The following is a 17,561-nucleotide window of genomic DNA, read 5'->3' as shown; positions in this document are numbered from 1 at the left end:
TTGTTATGGTTGAATACATTTTGAGGAAAATCCAGGGTTATGTTACCTGGTATTTTAAATTCAAATGCGAGATGTAAGAAAGAGGTACAAACAGAGGATAGCTCACTTGGAGTTTGGGAACTTTTGCACACCCTGTGAATATTAGGATTAGTAGTATTCAGTATTCAGTATTCAATATCATTAGTATTCAGACTTTAATAAAGTCAGGAACACATTTGCATTGACACACAACGGTATCATGGTATTAAAGGTCATGGTATAACATACAGGTGCATCTCAAAAAATTTAAATATTGTGAAAAAGACTCATTACATTAACTAAAATGTTTCAAGCATTTTTCTATTTTTTTTAAAAATATAATTATGGCCTACAGCTAGAAAATTGTAAAAAAAAAAACAAAACAAAAAAATCAAAATATTAGAAGGATGTGACCCAAAATGTTACGTAAACAAAGTTTACCTTTCTAAATTAAATTACGAAGAAACTTTTGAACAATATTCAAAGTTTTTGAAATGCAAAATACCGTATGCAAATACCGTAATACGGTGATACCGCAAAAGCCTTAGAACAGGTTATTGCTTGTTGTAAATTTAATTATAACACACTGACTCTTGTCTTACATGTGTGTTCCCTCACAGTGCGGCAGGCCCGCAGTATTGTTTTATCAGATACAGAGTTACCTGTCTGACAACATATCCTATAAATAGCAGAGCAACTTCTAGCACTGCAGGAGCACAAGGTTACGTCCTTGTAGCAGCAGACAAAGCACAAGGTTTCCTCACACTGTGTCGCTGCCAGTGTGATGGTTTATACTCGTCTTTGTGTCCAGGATGAGCTCACAGGCTCTGGGGTCAGTCTCACCTTAAAGGCTAAATTCATGCTTTGTCATGATGGAAAAGGTAAATCTGTTCACCCTCATAATATCACCCTTCTCATAAAATACGCAAAGACGGGTGTTTAAAAGTTGGTGCAGCCTAATTCAAGTATTTTATTTCCAAATATCTGCGTACAGCTGTCTGATGTTTAGGCCCCCTTTTACTTAAAGGAGTAGAGTGATTAAGCGGCATCTAACGGTGAGGAATGCAGATTGCAACCAGCTGAAACGCCTCCTGGTTAGAATTCCTTCATTAATCATTGTTCAGAAGGTTTTTTACTAGGAGCCGAATCATCCACAGAGGTTTCTTCCTCTCAAAAACAAATGGACACGGTAATTAAAACCAGTAAAAACACTAAATAAAGCAGTTTCACGTTAAAAATTTGTGTTTTCTTGACACTGTTAGGCTCCTCGTGGGGTTGTTAACCTTTGAAACCTGAGCAACATGGGCTTGATTTCTTTCAAAAAAAAAAAAAAAAATGTATATGGCAATTACCTAAAAATTTGAAAAAACAGAAAAAAAGTTGGGAATAAAAGAAGGAAGTGACCTCTAAATTAAAAAATAATAATAATAATAACAACTCTAAAATATTATTCAATATTTAATTCTGATATTTATAATACAGCATTTTTCCCATATTTTAAAAAATAATTGTCAAGATCCATTAATTTCTTGCTGTTTGTGAACAGTTCTTGCCAAGTTGCTTATTGCCTTTTCTTTCACATTTTCAAAAGCAAACCATTTTCCTCAGATTTCATAGGTTTATATTTATGAACGGAGCACAAGAAAAGTGATGGCGATCCAGGTAAAAAAAAAAAAAAAAAAAAAAAAAGAAAAACGGAAAAAAAAGTTTTGTTTTTTTTTCTTTCGCTTCCATGGTTTCTTTTCATGAACTAAATATTTTGTCAGAAGTCTGAACAGAGATTCAATAGGCCCTGAAATCCATAAGCAGAACTGAGGAAAAATCCACAATTTGACACAAAAGATGTACACCTTTTAAATCTGTTAAAACTCATCTGGTGAATGGTTGTGGGTTTCTGCACAGATCAAACAAGACAACAACACCCACTGTGTCACTCGTGGCAGCTCAGGATGGACTGTGGATTTATTGTATGTGCAAATTCTTGCAAGAGGCAATTCAGGTGCAACAGGAATGGAGATACAGTAAATATGATGCTACACCATCAGGGGGTTATGTGTGTCTGTGTGTGTGTGTGTGTGTGTGTGTGTGTGTGTGTGTGTGTGTGTGTTAGCCGTTTCACGTTAGGAATGTGCAAGAGTGTGTATTTGTTCAATAAGATGCTGTTTGTCCGCTCATGATGCTCGGCAGCATCATTCAGCCGACCTCTCTGTGCTCGACTCCCTAAAACGTCAAACTGGACCTGAAATGCGTCCGCCAGCTCGCTTTCAGGGACAAACTGGAGAAACTCTATCACACGAAATAAAAACACATTGACATCTTCAAGTTCCCTAAAACAGCAGACATTCATTTTTTAACTGTGGTTGCTATGTACAATAGAAGGATCTTCATATATTAATTTTCTTCATCTTTCCCGTTTTTTTCTCTTCCGTTTCATCAAGTCATTATTTCCATACACATTTGTCCTTTTTGTATTTATAGAGTATTTTCAGTATTTACATTATAAATTACTACACAGTCTTGTGATAAAATAAATAACTTAAATACAATGGCCGTGGCTTTTGCAGAGTCTTTTGCATGAAGGGGGAAAATGGGATGGAGGACGATTGAAGCCTGCTGCTCACTCCTTGTTGCTTTGCTGCTGCAGATGGGACAGGAGGGATTAACGTTCTCTGTTTGTTCAATGCAGTCTCTCTGCAGAGAATGACGGAGGGCCGAGGTGAAGGCAGAGGGCCGAAGCACTGTAAATAAACCTCCACAGAGGCACCGAGTGGGAAACTCCTCCTGAAGTGTAGTGCAGCTGTTCTACAACATTAGCAATCAAGATGTTTCAAATGTAAAGGATCAAAAGCTGCCATATAAATTTAAAGTTACATCATGGTCAAAATACTGAAAGGTGAAACTAACCTAAATATCAGTTAAAACAAATTTTTCTTTAAATTTTCTGACCCAAAAAAAATATTATGACACTGTGTAAAATAAAAACAAAATGCAATGCTTACAGACCGTTTCTGTAACTGCTGTCCTCCAGCTCTCTCTAACAACTCTAACATTCAACAAATGGCCCGAACAAACTCACACCATCACCGAAACAGCTCAAGCTCACTGTAATGCTTTTTACACAGAGATGTAGGTATAGGAAGTCTCTCTTCTTTACGCCGCCTGCCTTTGCAGTTTTGCAAAGAGCCAATCAACACATCAGCATCTCGCTGGTGAGGGATTATAGACAGCATGCCGGCATTGCTGAATCATACCAGGCGTGACAGGCATGACGTGTGACAGTTAACACAACAGCATCGTACTCTAGTGTGACATATGACATGCAAGTTGGCAGCGCTTTCTGAATAGTAACCATAGCATCACATGTCAATAACGATCATTTAGCGTCAAAGGGTAAGAAGCTTCTCAAGCTCAGTCAGTACGTTTACATGACGGAAAAAAAAGTCAAAATATTGTGTTAGCACGACTAAAACTTGACTCAAAACACATGTAAACATGTTAGTCGGACTGAAATCAGACTAAGTATAAGTAAAATATATATTTCTTGACGCTGAACTAACACACCTAGATAATGCAGCTGGGGTTTGATGTGAAAGTTGACCAGCATTAACTCGTAGAAAAAAGTGGAGAAAAACAAAAGAAGAAGAAGAAGAAAACAAAACAAGACAAAGGTATCAACATGGCGAGTGCTGGAGCAAGAACCCGACATGCAACCCTAGCTTGTTTGGTATGTGATTTAATAAGTCAACCCGAAGAAGGTCCAATAGCAACAAGCTGAGAGGGCGCATATCACCACTTACTGTGGCGGGGCTGCACATACTTCCATCAATAAATCCATTCTCATCCAGTGCTTGTACACTGGGACAGGAGCAGTACTTCACTTAAATGGACTTATAAGCTATAACCATAGCTCCACTTCAGTGTGCATGATATTTACAGCCAGTGTTCTTCTCTGAGTTAGCTGCTAACTGCTATCAGCTGCTTTTTAAATCTTCCGCAGTGGGTCACACACATAACATGGCGTCAAAACATCACACCCATCACGCCAGGTTCGCTGTTTACACATAACGTCGTTTTGATGGGATCGTACCTTTGATACAGAGCAGTGGGCAGGGGCAGAGGCAGCATAACACCGTGATATTCCTGCCTTAACTAGGCAGTGTTAAAGGGGCCTGTGAGTGCGACTCTGAGCGAGAGAGAGAGAGAGAGAGGAGCGAGAGAACTTGCATTACTTGTTTCAACACCCTGGAGAGACCAGGGATTTAACATGTTACTGAGTTTGAAGTGTAGCATTGCAGTTCTGACCTCATGACAGCAATATATATATATTTTTTAAAGTAAGGGGATTCATCCACACAATAAAAAAAATAAAACTAACACTTAAGGGGTGTCCACATACTTTTGGCCATGCCCTGCCAGCTACCAGAACCTTGTCTGAGCAGAGCAAAAGGCTAACTAGCTGATTGTTTCAGCTAGCGTCTGACATCTATCTGAGGACTTCATGTTAGTCTGATGATTCAGGAAGAGTTTCCCAGCAGAGCGGCCGCCGTGAGAGTGAAATCAGAGGGGAGCGGGGTTCGGGTTGTGGCAGGTACAGAGGGTTATACTGACGGTTTAATACTGCAGTGGTAGGTGGGGTTGGGTCTCTGGTTGTTGGCCCCTAATTTGACATGATGAGTGGATGAGTGCAAAGCTTCCCCCGCAGCTATACCACCGTGCCGCTCGGAGAGTTCCCGTTCTGTGCTGTCAAGTTCTGAACAGAGAGACAAAACACAAAGTCACACACCAGAGACAATCAGACTGAGAAAATAACCTTTGCTCCACTTTTTAAAAGTGCAGGAAGATGAGAAGCCATCGATAGAAGAGAGATGACATCATCTCCAACTGTTGAATCATTTCATGTCTGAAATATCCCCCCCAAAATCAGCTTAAAAAAAGTGATTACTGACTGCAGTGAAAGATATTACTTAACATATGCACTAAGTAACATTAAAGTAACACGTGTTCAGATTCATTTTCATTCACTATTTTTGAAAATATATATTTTTAAAGGTGTTTTATCTTTATTTTTTAATTAATTGATGAATTTATTATCTTGGCAGTTTTTCCTTTTTTTATTGGGGCCACGGGTTGGAATTGAACCCACAGGGTTACCAAGGTTTCAGCCGACATGGGACACACACCCTATCCAAGAGAGCGAGAGGTCACCCTGACTTTCACTGTTATTTCATTGACTAAATGACATATCAACAAATCAATAAACACCATTAGACCCGCTCAGCCAGAGTGTGTCTTAATACAGGAGGCGTCTTTATGTAACTGTTTTCAGTGAAAGTGAAGTGTTTTGCTCACTGCTTTGGGTTCCTGAGCGCCTCGCATTTTTGAGTTAAAAAAAACATAAAATGAAACTGAGAGCGGAAAGTTCTTAACGTCATTGGTGAATTTTCCTGTTGTCCAATCAGATAAATGGGGTTCCAAAACATTTTCATGGTCAAATTTCATAACTTTTTCAGGACTTTTCCAGGATTTTCATGACCATGGGAGCCCTGTCACCAGCTCGCTGCCCTGACCAAGCTGTAAGACATATCTGAGCAAACTGTGGCCTTAACTATGTTCTAATGTTTTGTAATTAGGTCAAATGTTTCGGAACTGGAGGGCTGTAATTAACTACAGAAAGTTTCAACTTTCATGGTGGACTGATATAGTCGACTTCCTCTTCAACCAATCTGTTGGTTGATGGGGGGAAAAAACTGCACGTTATCTTGAGGTTAACTAAATCACCATAGGTCACTGAGAACACTCCACCTGGGAACACTTTGTGTCCAAGTGTTTTATTTTCTGTGAAAAATAAATATCATGACCAATGTAATATTAACTGAAAATAAACTGTGCATTGTAATGCTTTTCCACATAAGCTGCGTGCGTGAGTTTGTCTCATTAAGCGTTAAACAGGAACAATGCGAAAAACCTGACACTGCATCCGAAGCTGACATTAGCCATCTTGCCGCTCAAACAAGGAGTGTCACCAGCCATCCAATCACAGTGGAGAATGGGCGGGACAAACACCAACAAATAACAACAGCCACGGACAAATGGTTTGGTTTTCGTTGGAAAAGAACATAAAACAATCGACCAGCAAGTCAGAAGTTTACAGCTCTACATAGCAGATCAAACTGTCCCTGACTCATCCCAAAATGCAAACTACTTTTCATGCAGATCTTAACGTATGTGTGTTTTCACTTCACAGCACAATAGCAGCTAAGCTGAGGATAGGAGATTTTGATTTTGACTTGTTGACAATTAAAAAAAACAAAAAGATTCAGCAAGTTGCAAAAAATGCTCTGTTTGATTGGGGCAGGCCTCAATAAAAACAGGCGTTTAGGTATGGTAAAGACTCAAAAACTATATAAACTAGAGCTCTGTCAGACAGAAAGTGTTTTGCATGTTACAAAACGCTTTCTGTCTGACAGAGCTATAATCTTTAATCATGAAAAAAAATGTTATTTGTAGCCACAGTTTGATGTATTTCCTAATTTTCTACTGAGAGAGATAACTGCCGACTCACCGCCTTCCCCGGCCGCGCCCAGGTGCAGATGAGACCCTCCTGGCAGGCGGTGATGATGCAGTCGTCCATGAACACCAGGACGGTCAACCTCTCATGTGCAATCTTCTTGCACACCAGCGGCTCCAGCAGCGGCACCTCGTGCATGCGCGGGCACAGCGTGGTGCCCAGGACCTTGGCGGCGTCCAGTCGGTTGCTCCTCGGCGCCACATTGATCTTGTCGTTGCTTTTGCTAATGTTGCCCAGGCTGTGGTACCTCTTGTGCTCCTTCTCCACCCCGCTGCTGCAGCCTGACTTGTCCGACTTGCGCTCCTGGAGTGACAGCGTGGCAAAGCGGCCAATACTGAAGGGGGTGCTGTTTCCTCCGCCGCTGCTCCCTCCTCCTCCTCCCCCTCCGCCGCCGCCCTCTGAGGCACCCTGGCCTTTGGAGGCGTTTGCCACGGCTGGGTGGGGCAGGGAGTTGGAGCGAGAAAGGGATCGAGGAAGCGGTAAGGGGAGCGTTGGTGGGTTGGTGGTGCCGGTGTTGGTGTTTGGCGGGTGATGGTGCCCCTCAACTGTTGCGCTTCCTCCCCCACCTGAGGTGCTGTTGACCCCCCCACTGCCAGAGTTGGACAGCGAGGGTCCAAAAGTGTTAGTAAAAGCACGGGACAGCGGCAGGCGTGGGTATAACACGTCATCCGTCAAGTCCCACAGACAGAACTGAGTGTCCTGCCCCACGGAGCCAAACCTGTATGTGACCGATGCCGAACCGCCACCTTTAGAGCTATGCCGAGAGAGACGCGACAACGTGCTGCTCGTTCGGACCCGGCCAAAGTGCATGGAGTTATTTGGCGCCCCCTGGTGGAGGTCCTCCTCACTGCCGCTCAGCTCCATAGGCTCCTCATCCTCTAGGGACGTCGTGAAAGGGTCAAACGCCACCACGTTGACCCAGGACTTGTGGCCATGACCTCTTGCAACCACACGGCTTTCTGCGAACGACCACACGGTAACCAGGTCATCCTCTCCGCCCGTGGCAAGATATTTCCCATCGGGGCTCCACGACACACACAGCAGCCCGCCGAAGTAGCTCTTCATCACCCCCTGCAGCTCCATCGAGTCAAAGTGGAAGACGCGCAGGCAGCCGTCCTGGCCCACGCACGCCACGTGCATGCCATCTGGGGAGAAAGCGAACTCGTTGAGGCCTCCGTCACCCACGGCCCATCGCAACAACGGGTTGCGCGGCGTCTTAGTTTTGCAGGCGTAGACGGCGAAGCCTTCTCCCTGCCGCAGCAGAGAGTACTGCGGGGCCGTGGTGCCACACGGGTGGTCCACGTTGTAGAGGTAGAGGTGGCCGCTGGCGTGGGAGGCCAGGAACAGGTTCTCGGACTTGGGGAGCCATTTTAGACACGTCACCTTGGATTTGTCTATCAACCTCTGGAAAACAGGAAGGAGGTGGACAGAGGAAAAGACAAGGGAGCGGAGAAAGACAGAAGGGTGGAGGAGAAGATTAAAAGAATGGGTGAGAAAAGAGTGAAAATGTAATTGCCTTGCCTTCTGGTCCTGACGTATGACGTTGAGTAACGGCCAGGAAAGTGTTTTCTGCAGCACTTTATGATGTCACAATTGACCTTTGACATCTTGAATTTACGGGGTTCCAACACATTTTCAAGGACAATATTTCAAAACTTTTCCATGACTTCTGAAGGACCCATACTAAAAAAATTTCCCGACATTTTTCCAAACATGTCAGATAGATACTCTGTTCAAACATAATTTCCGCTAGCTGGAAAACATGAAGAGAGAGAGGGAACGTGGGGAGAAAATGACAAAAACATATGCGATGGTAAAGAATAATCGCACACCGATGCATATTAATGTTACATTATGTTGACAGCTAAATAAAATAAATTTGCTGTTTTGTAACATGGAAGGTTCTCCAGTGAGGATTACTGTAACATCGTCATCACACAACAAAATTCTATGACCTTCCCAAAACTTTCAATCATTTTCACTAGTTCTGTGACTTTTACCAGCCTGCAAAATGTGACTGTGAAATTCCATGACTTTAATAGGTTTTCCATGACAGTGTAAACCCTGGATATAAAATGATTAACCTTTGTCATATATCCTATCAGGCATTTGTGTGAATATTAGCGCTGAATTCTTGAATTATGGCCAAAATCATGTTTTAATAGTTCACAGTGACCTTTGAGCAGCAAACTCTAACAAATTAATCAATTCATTCTTGAGTACATGTGGATGTTTGTGCCAAATCTGAGGAAGTCCCATCATAACCTTCTTCAGATATTGTACTCACAAGAATGAGACAGACTCAAGGTCAGAGTGACCTTTGACGACCAAATTCTAATCAGTACATTGCTGAGTTGCAGTGGATGTTTGTGCCAAATTTGTAGAAATGTTCTTGATGTTGTATTACCAAGACTGAGATAGAGGAGGTCACAGTGACCTTGACCTTCAACAACCAAATTCTAATAAGCTCATTGTTGAGTCCAAGTGGACGTTTGTGCCAAATTTAAAAACATTCCCTCAAGGTGTTCTTGAGCTGTTGGGGGACATACATATGGATGGACAGATGGACAACCCAAAATCATAAGGCCTACAGCCATGGCTGTTGCCAGCGTGGAGGCAACAGCCATGGTCTGAATGTCTGGAGTGGAGGGAAGGTCTTCGGGGATAAAGAAACAAAGAGAGAAAAAACCACGGGGTGGGAGATGAGGACAGAAAAACATTTAGAGAAGCAAATCCTGCTGAGGTGATTCAGGAGACACCCAGACAAAGCCTGCACACACACACACACACACGCACACACGCACACACGCGCACACGCGCGCGCACACACACACACACACACACACAGTCTCCTAAACTTAATTGGGAGACCCATTATTAGAGAAGGAGGCAGTTAAGTTTGACGCAGTAAAAGCACATTAAAGGAACAACCTTGACATCACAGCATCCAAACTGAGGCAAAAAAACAAATGTCTAAAAGAATATCTAAAAATCTATAAAGGAATGACAAATTATATCAGACAGAGCTGCCACATTAACAACATACACGCACACACACACACACACACACACACACACACACACACACACACAGAGAGATACAATACCTCCTCATTGAAGAGTTTACTGGTTTCCTTCTTGATGGGGTCAAGATACTGGACCTGTCCGGCAGAGAAACCCACGATGAGAGCTACACTCTCTGCTGTGGCTGAGTACTGGTTGAAGTCGTGACACGTCGGCTGAGTGCCCTTGTAGATCCTCTTGTCTATGGGCTTACTGAGGTCTACCGCCTGCAGACAACACAGAGGGAAAAAGAAAGAGAACCGTGATGCACAAGCAGAACATGAGATGATAAGAGTTTCAGTCTGATACTCCCTTTATCCACTTTGCTCTGGATATTGAACTGGTTCTGTCCAAGACTCTTGAAACCTCTATGCTATCTAAACACTGGAGGAGGATCTGAAGGGCTGAAATGTGTTACTTTTAACCCTTTGAAACCTGGCTCTACATTGCCTTTTTGTGCTGCGTTCAGACACCTTTGACAGGTTACCACAGATTGTATCAGCGTTGGAAGAGCGAGGAAATTCCCTCTGACTGGCATTATCTTTCAAAAAATATCTGAGCAAAATTCCACCTCATACAAAAGCCCCCTACCTGCAGGCCTATATGGGAGCAGCTGCTACGTACGAGTTTCGGTATTCCGCCGATTCCTGGGATCAAACCACTGTCACAGATGTTATAAGAATGTGCAGTGAGGCAGGGGCACACTCGTCCCACATCAACAACAGCCTGAGGACACGGACACACACAAACGGGACTCGAGGTGACAGAGATCACGGCAGTGAGTGGACACACGCAGGAGTGACGCACTGTCCAATCAAACTACGTCAGCTGAATCACACAGGCTGCCAAAGTGTCTGTTAACAGACTCTGATTTCACTGAAAACACAGAGATACCTATGTATCTCAGTGTTCATGATACTAAGCAGCTGCTCTGTGCATAACATGAAGACCGAGCTAAAACAGATTAGCAAGCTAGTGTGCAGGAAAATGTTTATGTGTTGCTAGGCGACAGCAGTCAGTTCCAGCAGATGTGAAACTATTTCTGTCAGTGTGCCAAAAATATCAATAAATAAACAAACAAGTCATCATCTTTTGTCACTAATTACTGTTAAATAATAAATGGCGCTTGTGGAACTGTTATATAAAAGCAATATCACACTGGAGGTTGTGCTGTTGTACTTTATACCATCACAGCTGTGATTATCTTCGGCTGAATCACAGCTATGATTATATACAGTACAACAGTAAGACCTCTCCTGTGATATTGCCTGACTGAATTTCAGTTGATTTGTTTGAAAGGTGCTATATAAATATTTTTTTTATTGATTGATCTAGTGAACCACCCTGCATTTCCACAAATTTTGTGTGGAACCATTTTAATCAATGATGTGAGAGCACAGACTGTATGTAAAGATGGACAACATGACAGCACCTCCAGTGTAACTTTTCAATCTGGACCGCCCCCTGGTGTCTGACTATAGTATAGGTCATAAAGCCCCCCTTCATGTTACTGAATGGGACATGGGCCAACTAAGTACACGCCAAATACATTTTTCCCAAAAATGGTTTCTGTCACCGAAGGTAATTCTCATCACCCTGATGTTTAAGTCTTTATTTCTATGATAAGCTTGTTTTTAATGAGTTATTACATTCTACAATAGGGGGCTTTTCCAGCATGATTGGCAGCTGTGACAATCAGTCCATATTGCCTTCAATGGAGCTGCTCGTGATTGGTTGACCGGGTGTTTTGGTGGGAACTCCGCACCACAGATATCTCCACAGTGCAGACTCTGGCTCTCAATGACATTACCCACGCCCGTATCTCAGATATTTTAACCTCACTTAAGCATAGTGGGGTTAAGTAAGGGCGTGTTGTCAATCTTTATATACAATCTATTTGTGAAAGCAACAAGAGGCAATGCAAAATGAAAGTAAACAATAACTAGTCCTTCCATAATTACATCTCATTTGGTCCACTATCGACTTGATGTCTTGTTTCTATCTCGCATAAAACGCTTCAACATGTTCCTACGCGATAAAGCACACTCAGAAAACTTATATTGATCCACACCGACGCAGACTTCTATCTTCTTCTAGCACGACGTCATCCTATTCTCTTTTGTCATGTGCACTTAACTGCCTTATAGCACCATAGCTGTGGTACATAACTTAGCCTGCAGAAATAATATAATAAGTAAACATAACTTTGGTCTACTACCATACACCATTCAAAGTATACAAATGTAAAAACATGAATTATATCAAAACCTATGTAATATGTCATATGCCAACACTGACATTTTTTCCCAATTATATAATATGTGATAAAGTGGCTCTTACACCATATCTGCGCATCCCTGCTGATTTACGTAAACATGCTGGAGGCTGAATTTCACATTAAATCATTCAGACTGAATTCTAACTTTACAAGCAACATCTCTCAGGGTCCTTTGACATCAATAAAATTCTGAATCTCTGAATTTTGAGAACGTGGAACATTATGCTGCCTGATTGCTGAATGTACTATTAGTAAGTTAGTAGGTTAGATCTTTATTTCTAACGTGCCAAATAAAATAGAACAAAATAAAATATTAGCCAGAAAAAGAACACCAGAATGTCCTTCGGACATATTCAGTAAACAAACGCAAGCATTTCATGTCCAAAAAGGAGCAGGAGGAAGTGCTAAAAAATGTGCATTATATCCCCAATTTCCCAATTATCCCCAATTCCCAAAACAAAGAAACACATCAATACAGAAAACAAAGTCACACTGTATGGGTCGACCGATATCAGTTTTTCAGGGCCGATAACGATATACCTATTATTAGTAGTTAATGAGACTGATAACTGATATTTAGAACCGAAATGCATTTGCAATAAAAATGAAAATCTTTCTGTTAATATTTAGAATTTGGAATACAAAAAACTCCTACACAAAACTTTGTTTCAATTCAGCACAACAGCTGTTCCATAAATTAACCCCTTTGGCTGTAATACAAATATATTTTGCATTAGTCCTCACTAATTGTTTCATAATATATAAAAATTCCTCTAAAATTATGTAAACTTTCTTTCCTTTGAAACAACTTCTGGATATTATTAGGTAGAAGATGGTTTTTAGCTCTGAACATGATTTGAACCGCTTTGAAATCAGCCAGATCTTTGACTTTAAGTGCTTTTAAATTTGATAAAGAGTGGGTTTGCTGATTGCCTGACTCTCTTTTTTTGAAGTTTAGTGATGGTGGTGTCAGAAACCTACAAATATCTGCATCAGTCAAAAAGACCCAAATTCCTGGCAAATAAACTCAGTTTATTGCACTTATGGAGTCATTCAATCATGGCCCAGAAAAGAGGAAATTAATCTAAAAGGTGTGACTGAAAAAAAAACAGAAGCCTTGGCGTTTTAAAAAGGTACTCTGTTACAACATTTTCCCTCATTGATCCATGTCCCGTTAGAGGAGGGGAAGCTTTGTGCATTTGTCCTCCCAGTTCCTCCTAAATGGGTTATTAGCATTCCTCATTAAGAAGCGAGTGGTGCAGCTTGCTGCGAGCAGTTTTAGCTCTCCAAAAAGAATCCTCGGTAAATGCTGGCAATGCTACAAACAAGTTACATGAGGAGGAGAAACTGGAGGACAAACAGATATACTACCTCCCTCAGAAAAGTCATTCATGATGTCAGATTGTGTCATGTATGAGGAATTATTTTTGTGACTAAATATATATAAAGCTTTGGAAATTATGCTGATTTTCACACTAAATTCTGACTACAGCTCAAAAGTTTGGTTTCAGCTGTTTTATTGACATTTCTCTCCTTTCTGGCGGTCTATTTTTAAAGGAGCACAGTTTGGATTTCCTGGTGTCCAGCGGTGAGGATTTCAGGTCACAACCAGAAGAAACTTCTCCCATCTGCCAAGCATGAACTCCCGGTTAGACGACGCTGAGCGAACTCTGCCTTCATTGATTAGTTTTAAGCTACCTAAAAGCATCAATATCAGTTTTAATTTTATGCTTTATTTAGAATATTTTCAGTGCTTTACCTTGCTGTAAGACAGCCCTCACCCATGGGAATTAAAGCTGTTGTATTAAAAACATCAGATTCCTCTGAACTGCACTGAACAGTGGAGCTGCTGATCTACCGCTGCCTCAATCAGCTGTTGTGGAAGGTAAAGAGGACACAAGATTCAAGTATAGTGAATAATTAAACTGATATTGATTTTTGTGGGTGGTCAAAGTATGTCTTTCTGTGGCCCTGTCCACAGTAGGACATCGCTTAGCTTCTGTGCCGGTGCTGTGGGACCGTACTTTATTTATCAGAGGAGGAGGGTGGCTTGGGTGTGACTTTTTTATTTCAAATAAATATAAAACACTACCTTATCAAGTTGTGTGTCCCTCACCTAAGCCAAAATTAAAAACACCAGTCCCTCCTCAGTACTTAGATTTTTGTCTAAGGAAAAAGAAAAAAGCTAGCAAATAACTACATTTATAGCTAATAATCGTAGTTACATATTTAAGATTATGTTACAGAATTACAGAATTTTCTTTCAAATTTTTGGGTAATGTCTTCTTTTGTTTTTCATTGCCCTCTTCTAATGTTATTGAAAAAAGTAAAACTAATTAGGTTTCCAAGTGTAGAGTCATTTTATATTTTTATTTATTTATTTACTTTAATTTTATAGGGTACTTTTGCTCTTAATACTTTAAGTACATCTACAACTTCATGATTATACTTACTTATACTTGAGTAAAATTTTCAATCCAAAAATCTCCAAAACCAAAGAAAAGTCAAGCCCCAGCTGCTCTCTCCTCTGATAAATAATACATAATAATACATTTTCCTGATTGTAGTTAGCCCTTATAAACCTGGGCCAATTGATTTCTTTCAAAAACTTGGGAAAAATGCAATGACCAACTTAGCAAGACATGGCCCAAACATTAGCATGAAATAATAATATTTTTTTAAAAAGTTACCAGAAAATTACCTGACAAAAGAAAAAGTGAAATAAAAATGACCTTGCTGAAAATTACTTTTAAAATCTGTATCAAATCTTTGTTTTCTGTAGAATCATTTTAAATATAAAATTATTGTTATGATAAATGTAGTTTTCTTGCCATTTTCCCTAGTTGTTTTTGTATACACACACACACACACACACACACACACACACACAGTCATATATAGATAGATAGACAGATAGATAGATAGATAGAGAGATAGATATAGATAGATGTATAGATATATATATTCTAACCCTCTTCCATTTTTTCCATTCATTTTTGAGGTAATTCTGGAGTCACCTTTTTTAATAATTTTCTTAAGACAGGCTGCTTATTCTTGGGCCTGAGTAAAATTTTAATTGCAGGACGTATTCCCAAACTGTAGAGTTTTTACTTCAATAAAGGAAGTGAACAGGGCACTTCTTGCACCACTGATGAGGACTGGTTGATATGACATGAGCATCTTTTTGTTTTGATGGCTGCAGTGAGTTGTGTGTTTCCTGTTGTCCTCCTGTAGCCTCCTCTGGCACCGAACATCCGCCTGCATGATGCACCATCTCCTGTCAGCTCACACCTTGGCTGTATTATAGTGAAGCTCACACCGACTGCCATCGTGTCGCAGTGCATAAACGTGTGCACCTCCTGTGTGCAGCACGAGCACACGGGGCCTCAAAAACATGAAATAAAACCCGCAGCTAGCATGCTAAGCTAACCATCCAGTCTGTCATCCTGCTAACGGAGGAGGTGGAGGAGGAGGAGGAGGAGGCTCACCTTCTTGATGTTGGTGTACGTGTAGAAATACAACTCCCTGCCGATGTTGAAGCACACCCGCTCCGACTCCTCGCTCGGGTCCTCCGGCTGCAGCTTCACCATGGAGACCCGGACCGGCGGCAGGAAGCCCGCCGGAGAGGAGTTGGCTGCGGCATTGGAGGAGGAGGAGGCGGCGGCGGCGGCAGCGGCGGCGGCAGCCCCGGGCCCCTGCAGCAGCCCGACCCCTCCGCCGGGTATCGGACCGGGTCCGGCCCCGGGGCCCAGCGTGGCTCCGGCGGAGGGCCCCCGCGGCAGCCCGCCCCGCTGCTGCGAGTCGGAGAGGGTGAGCAGCTTGTAGAAGCCCTCTCTGGTCCGGAACTGGGATTTAATCTCATTGATATCCTTCAGAGCGCCGCCATCTCCGGCCATTTTTAGTACAAACAAGCCGCACAGGAAACACAGATTCTGACCTGGAAATAAAAACGCTACAATAAAAAAAAAACAAAAAAAGTCCTAGAATTAAGATGGGAGAGGCGACGCCGAGCAGCCGAGATCAGCGAGGCCGACCAGCACCTCCCGCTCCGCTCCAGGGCATTTTACACCAGCACCGGTACCAACCGGTAAATAAAGCCCGAAAGAAAGCCCTTCTGAGCCGGTGTAAGCATCATTCTCGACCGGGTCTCTGCCTCCGTTCATCCAGCGTGCGTAAAGTACGTGAGATGATGCGTCGGCTGCTGCTGCTGCTGCTGCTGGCCCGGCCCGGCACTGCGCTCTGAGGGGGCAGAGAGAGGGCACCCGGCTCCGGACAGCCTGCCGCCTCTTTACCCCTCATTTTAAACCCCTGGTGACACTCAACAGGAACACTTAAAATATATTTGGTCAAGAAAAAAATAACATTATTGTATTATATACAGAGTAGCTATTTTTACTTTACTTTTCTGCTGTACTAGGGGACTGTCCTTTAGCCTACTTGTCAGAGAATGGGGTTGGCTGGAAGGATTAGGGCCATAGTGAAAATTAAAAAATAAAAAAACTCCTTAATGCGAATAAAATTATATAATTTTACAAAAAAAAGTCCTAAATTATGAGAAAAAAAGTCATGATTTTGTGAGAAAACGCTGTAATATTACGAGAATAAAGTACTATAATGAAAATATAGATAATAATTAGAAAAGTTGTAATTTTGAAAGAAAAAATCCTAAAATTGCAAGAATGAAATGGTTATAGATTTAATGACAATAAAATCATACAATTTTGCAAGAAAAAGTCCTAAAATTATGAGAATAAAGCCATAATTTTGTAAGAAGAAACAGTCATATTGCGAGAATAAAAATTATTATAATGAGAATAAAATTGTATGATATTTTGAAAAAAAAAAGTCATAATGAGAGAAAAAAATAATAGTAATTGTAATTACAAGAATAAAGATGTAATTTAATGAGAATAATATACAATTTTTAAAAGAAAAGGTTGTAAAATTAGAGGAATAAAGTTGTAATTTTATGAGGATAAGTTTAATTTCTAAACATTACTTTTTTTCAATAAAATTCCAACTTTATTCTTGTAATATTATGACTATTTTTTTCTTGATGACTTTATTCTCATTAAATTCCGACATTACTTTTGCAATATTATGATCTACTGAGGGGAGTGTACTTTATTTATCAGAGGAGGGCTGGTCCAAAGGAGGATAATAGATTTAGAGAATTGAGTTATAATATTAGGAGAAAAGTTGTAATTTTATGAAAAAAATGTCTTAATACTGTACTTTGGTACTTTGTTGTATGTTACTTTATATTAGGGACTGTACTTTATCAGAGGACAAAATATACAGATATACAAGAAAAAGTCTTAAGATTACGAGAATAAAGTGGAAACATTTGAGAATAAAGACATATTTTAATGAGAATAAATTTATACGATTTTACTAGAAACAGGCTTAATATTTTTGACTTAACTGAATGTCAGGTGACTTTTTCTTTCCCTAAAAGTTTTTTTTCCTAATAAAATTACTTTATTCTTGTAATATTACAACTTCATTTTTTAAAATTCTCATTAAATTAAGTTATCTCATAATATCGTGACCTATGTAAGGGACTGTACTTTATTTATCAGAGGAGGATGTGGTTGGGGTGCAGTCTTTTTTATTTATTTATTTGTATCTTAT

General features: G+C 40.9%; 1 protein-coding gene across 1 annotated transcript; it reads right to left on the bottom strand.

Annotated features, from left to right (window-relative positions):
- Positions 1–3,670: 3,670 nt before the first annotated feature.
- zmp:0000000529 (WD repeat-containing protein 20) lies at positions 3,671–15,988 on the bottom strand. The gene is made up of 4 exons (XM_042486687.1): positions 15,416–15,988; positions 9,694–9,876; positions 6,581–7,990; positions 3,671–4,768 (listed from the first exon to the last, which is right to left on the bottom strand). The coding sequence occupies exons 1-4, from the start codon at positions 15,821–15,823 to the stop codon at positions 4,721–4,723; spliced, it is 2,049 nt and encodes a 682-aa protein (XP_042342621.1). The 5' UTR covers positions 15,824–15,988; the 3' UTR covers positions 3,671–4,720.
- Positions 15,989–17,561: the final 1,573 nt, after the last annotated feature.

Source organism: Plectropomus leopardus, chromosome 5, assembly GCF_008729295.1.
Source record: "Plectropomus leopardus isolate mb chromosome 5, YSFRI_Pleo_2.0, whole genome shotgun sequence".
NCBI lineage: Eukaryota > Metazoa > Chordata > Actinopteri > Perciformes > Serranidae > Plectropomus > Plectropomus leopardus.
Note: the sequence above shows the minus strand (reverse complement) of the source record. Positions and strands in the feature narration are given on the sequence as shown.

Coding starts and splice junctions, on each gene's coding strand:
- zmp:0000000529 (XM_042486687.1), bottom strand. CDS start 15,823: ATGGCCGGAGATGGCGGCGCTCTGAAGGATATCAATGAGATTAAATCC. Junction 7,991..9,693: donor GTAAACTCTTCAATGAGGAG/GTATTGTATCTC, acceptor CCTGTTTTCCAG/AGGTTGATAGACAAATCCAA. Junction 4,769..6,580: donor GGGCGCGGCCGGGGAAGGCG/GTGAGTCGGCAG, acceptor CTCTCTGTTCAG/AACTTGACAGCACAGAACGG.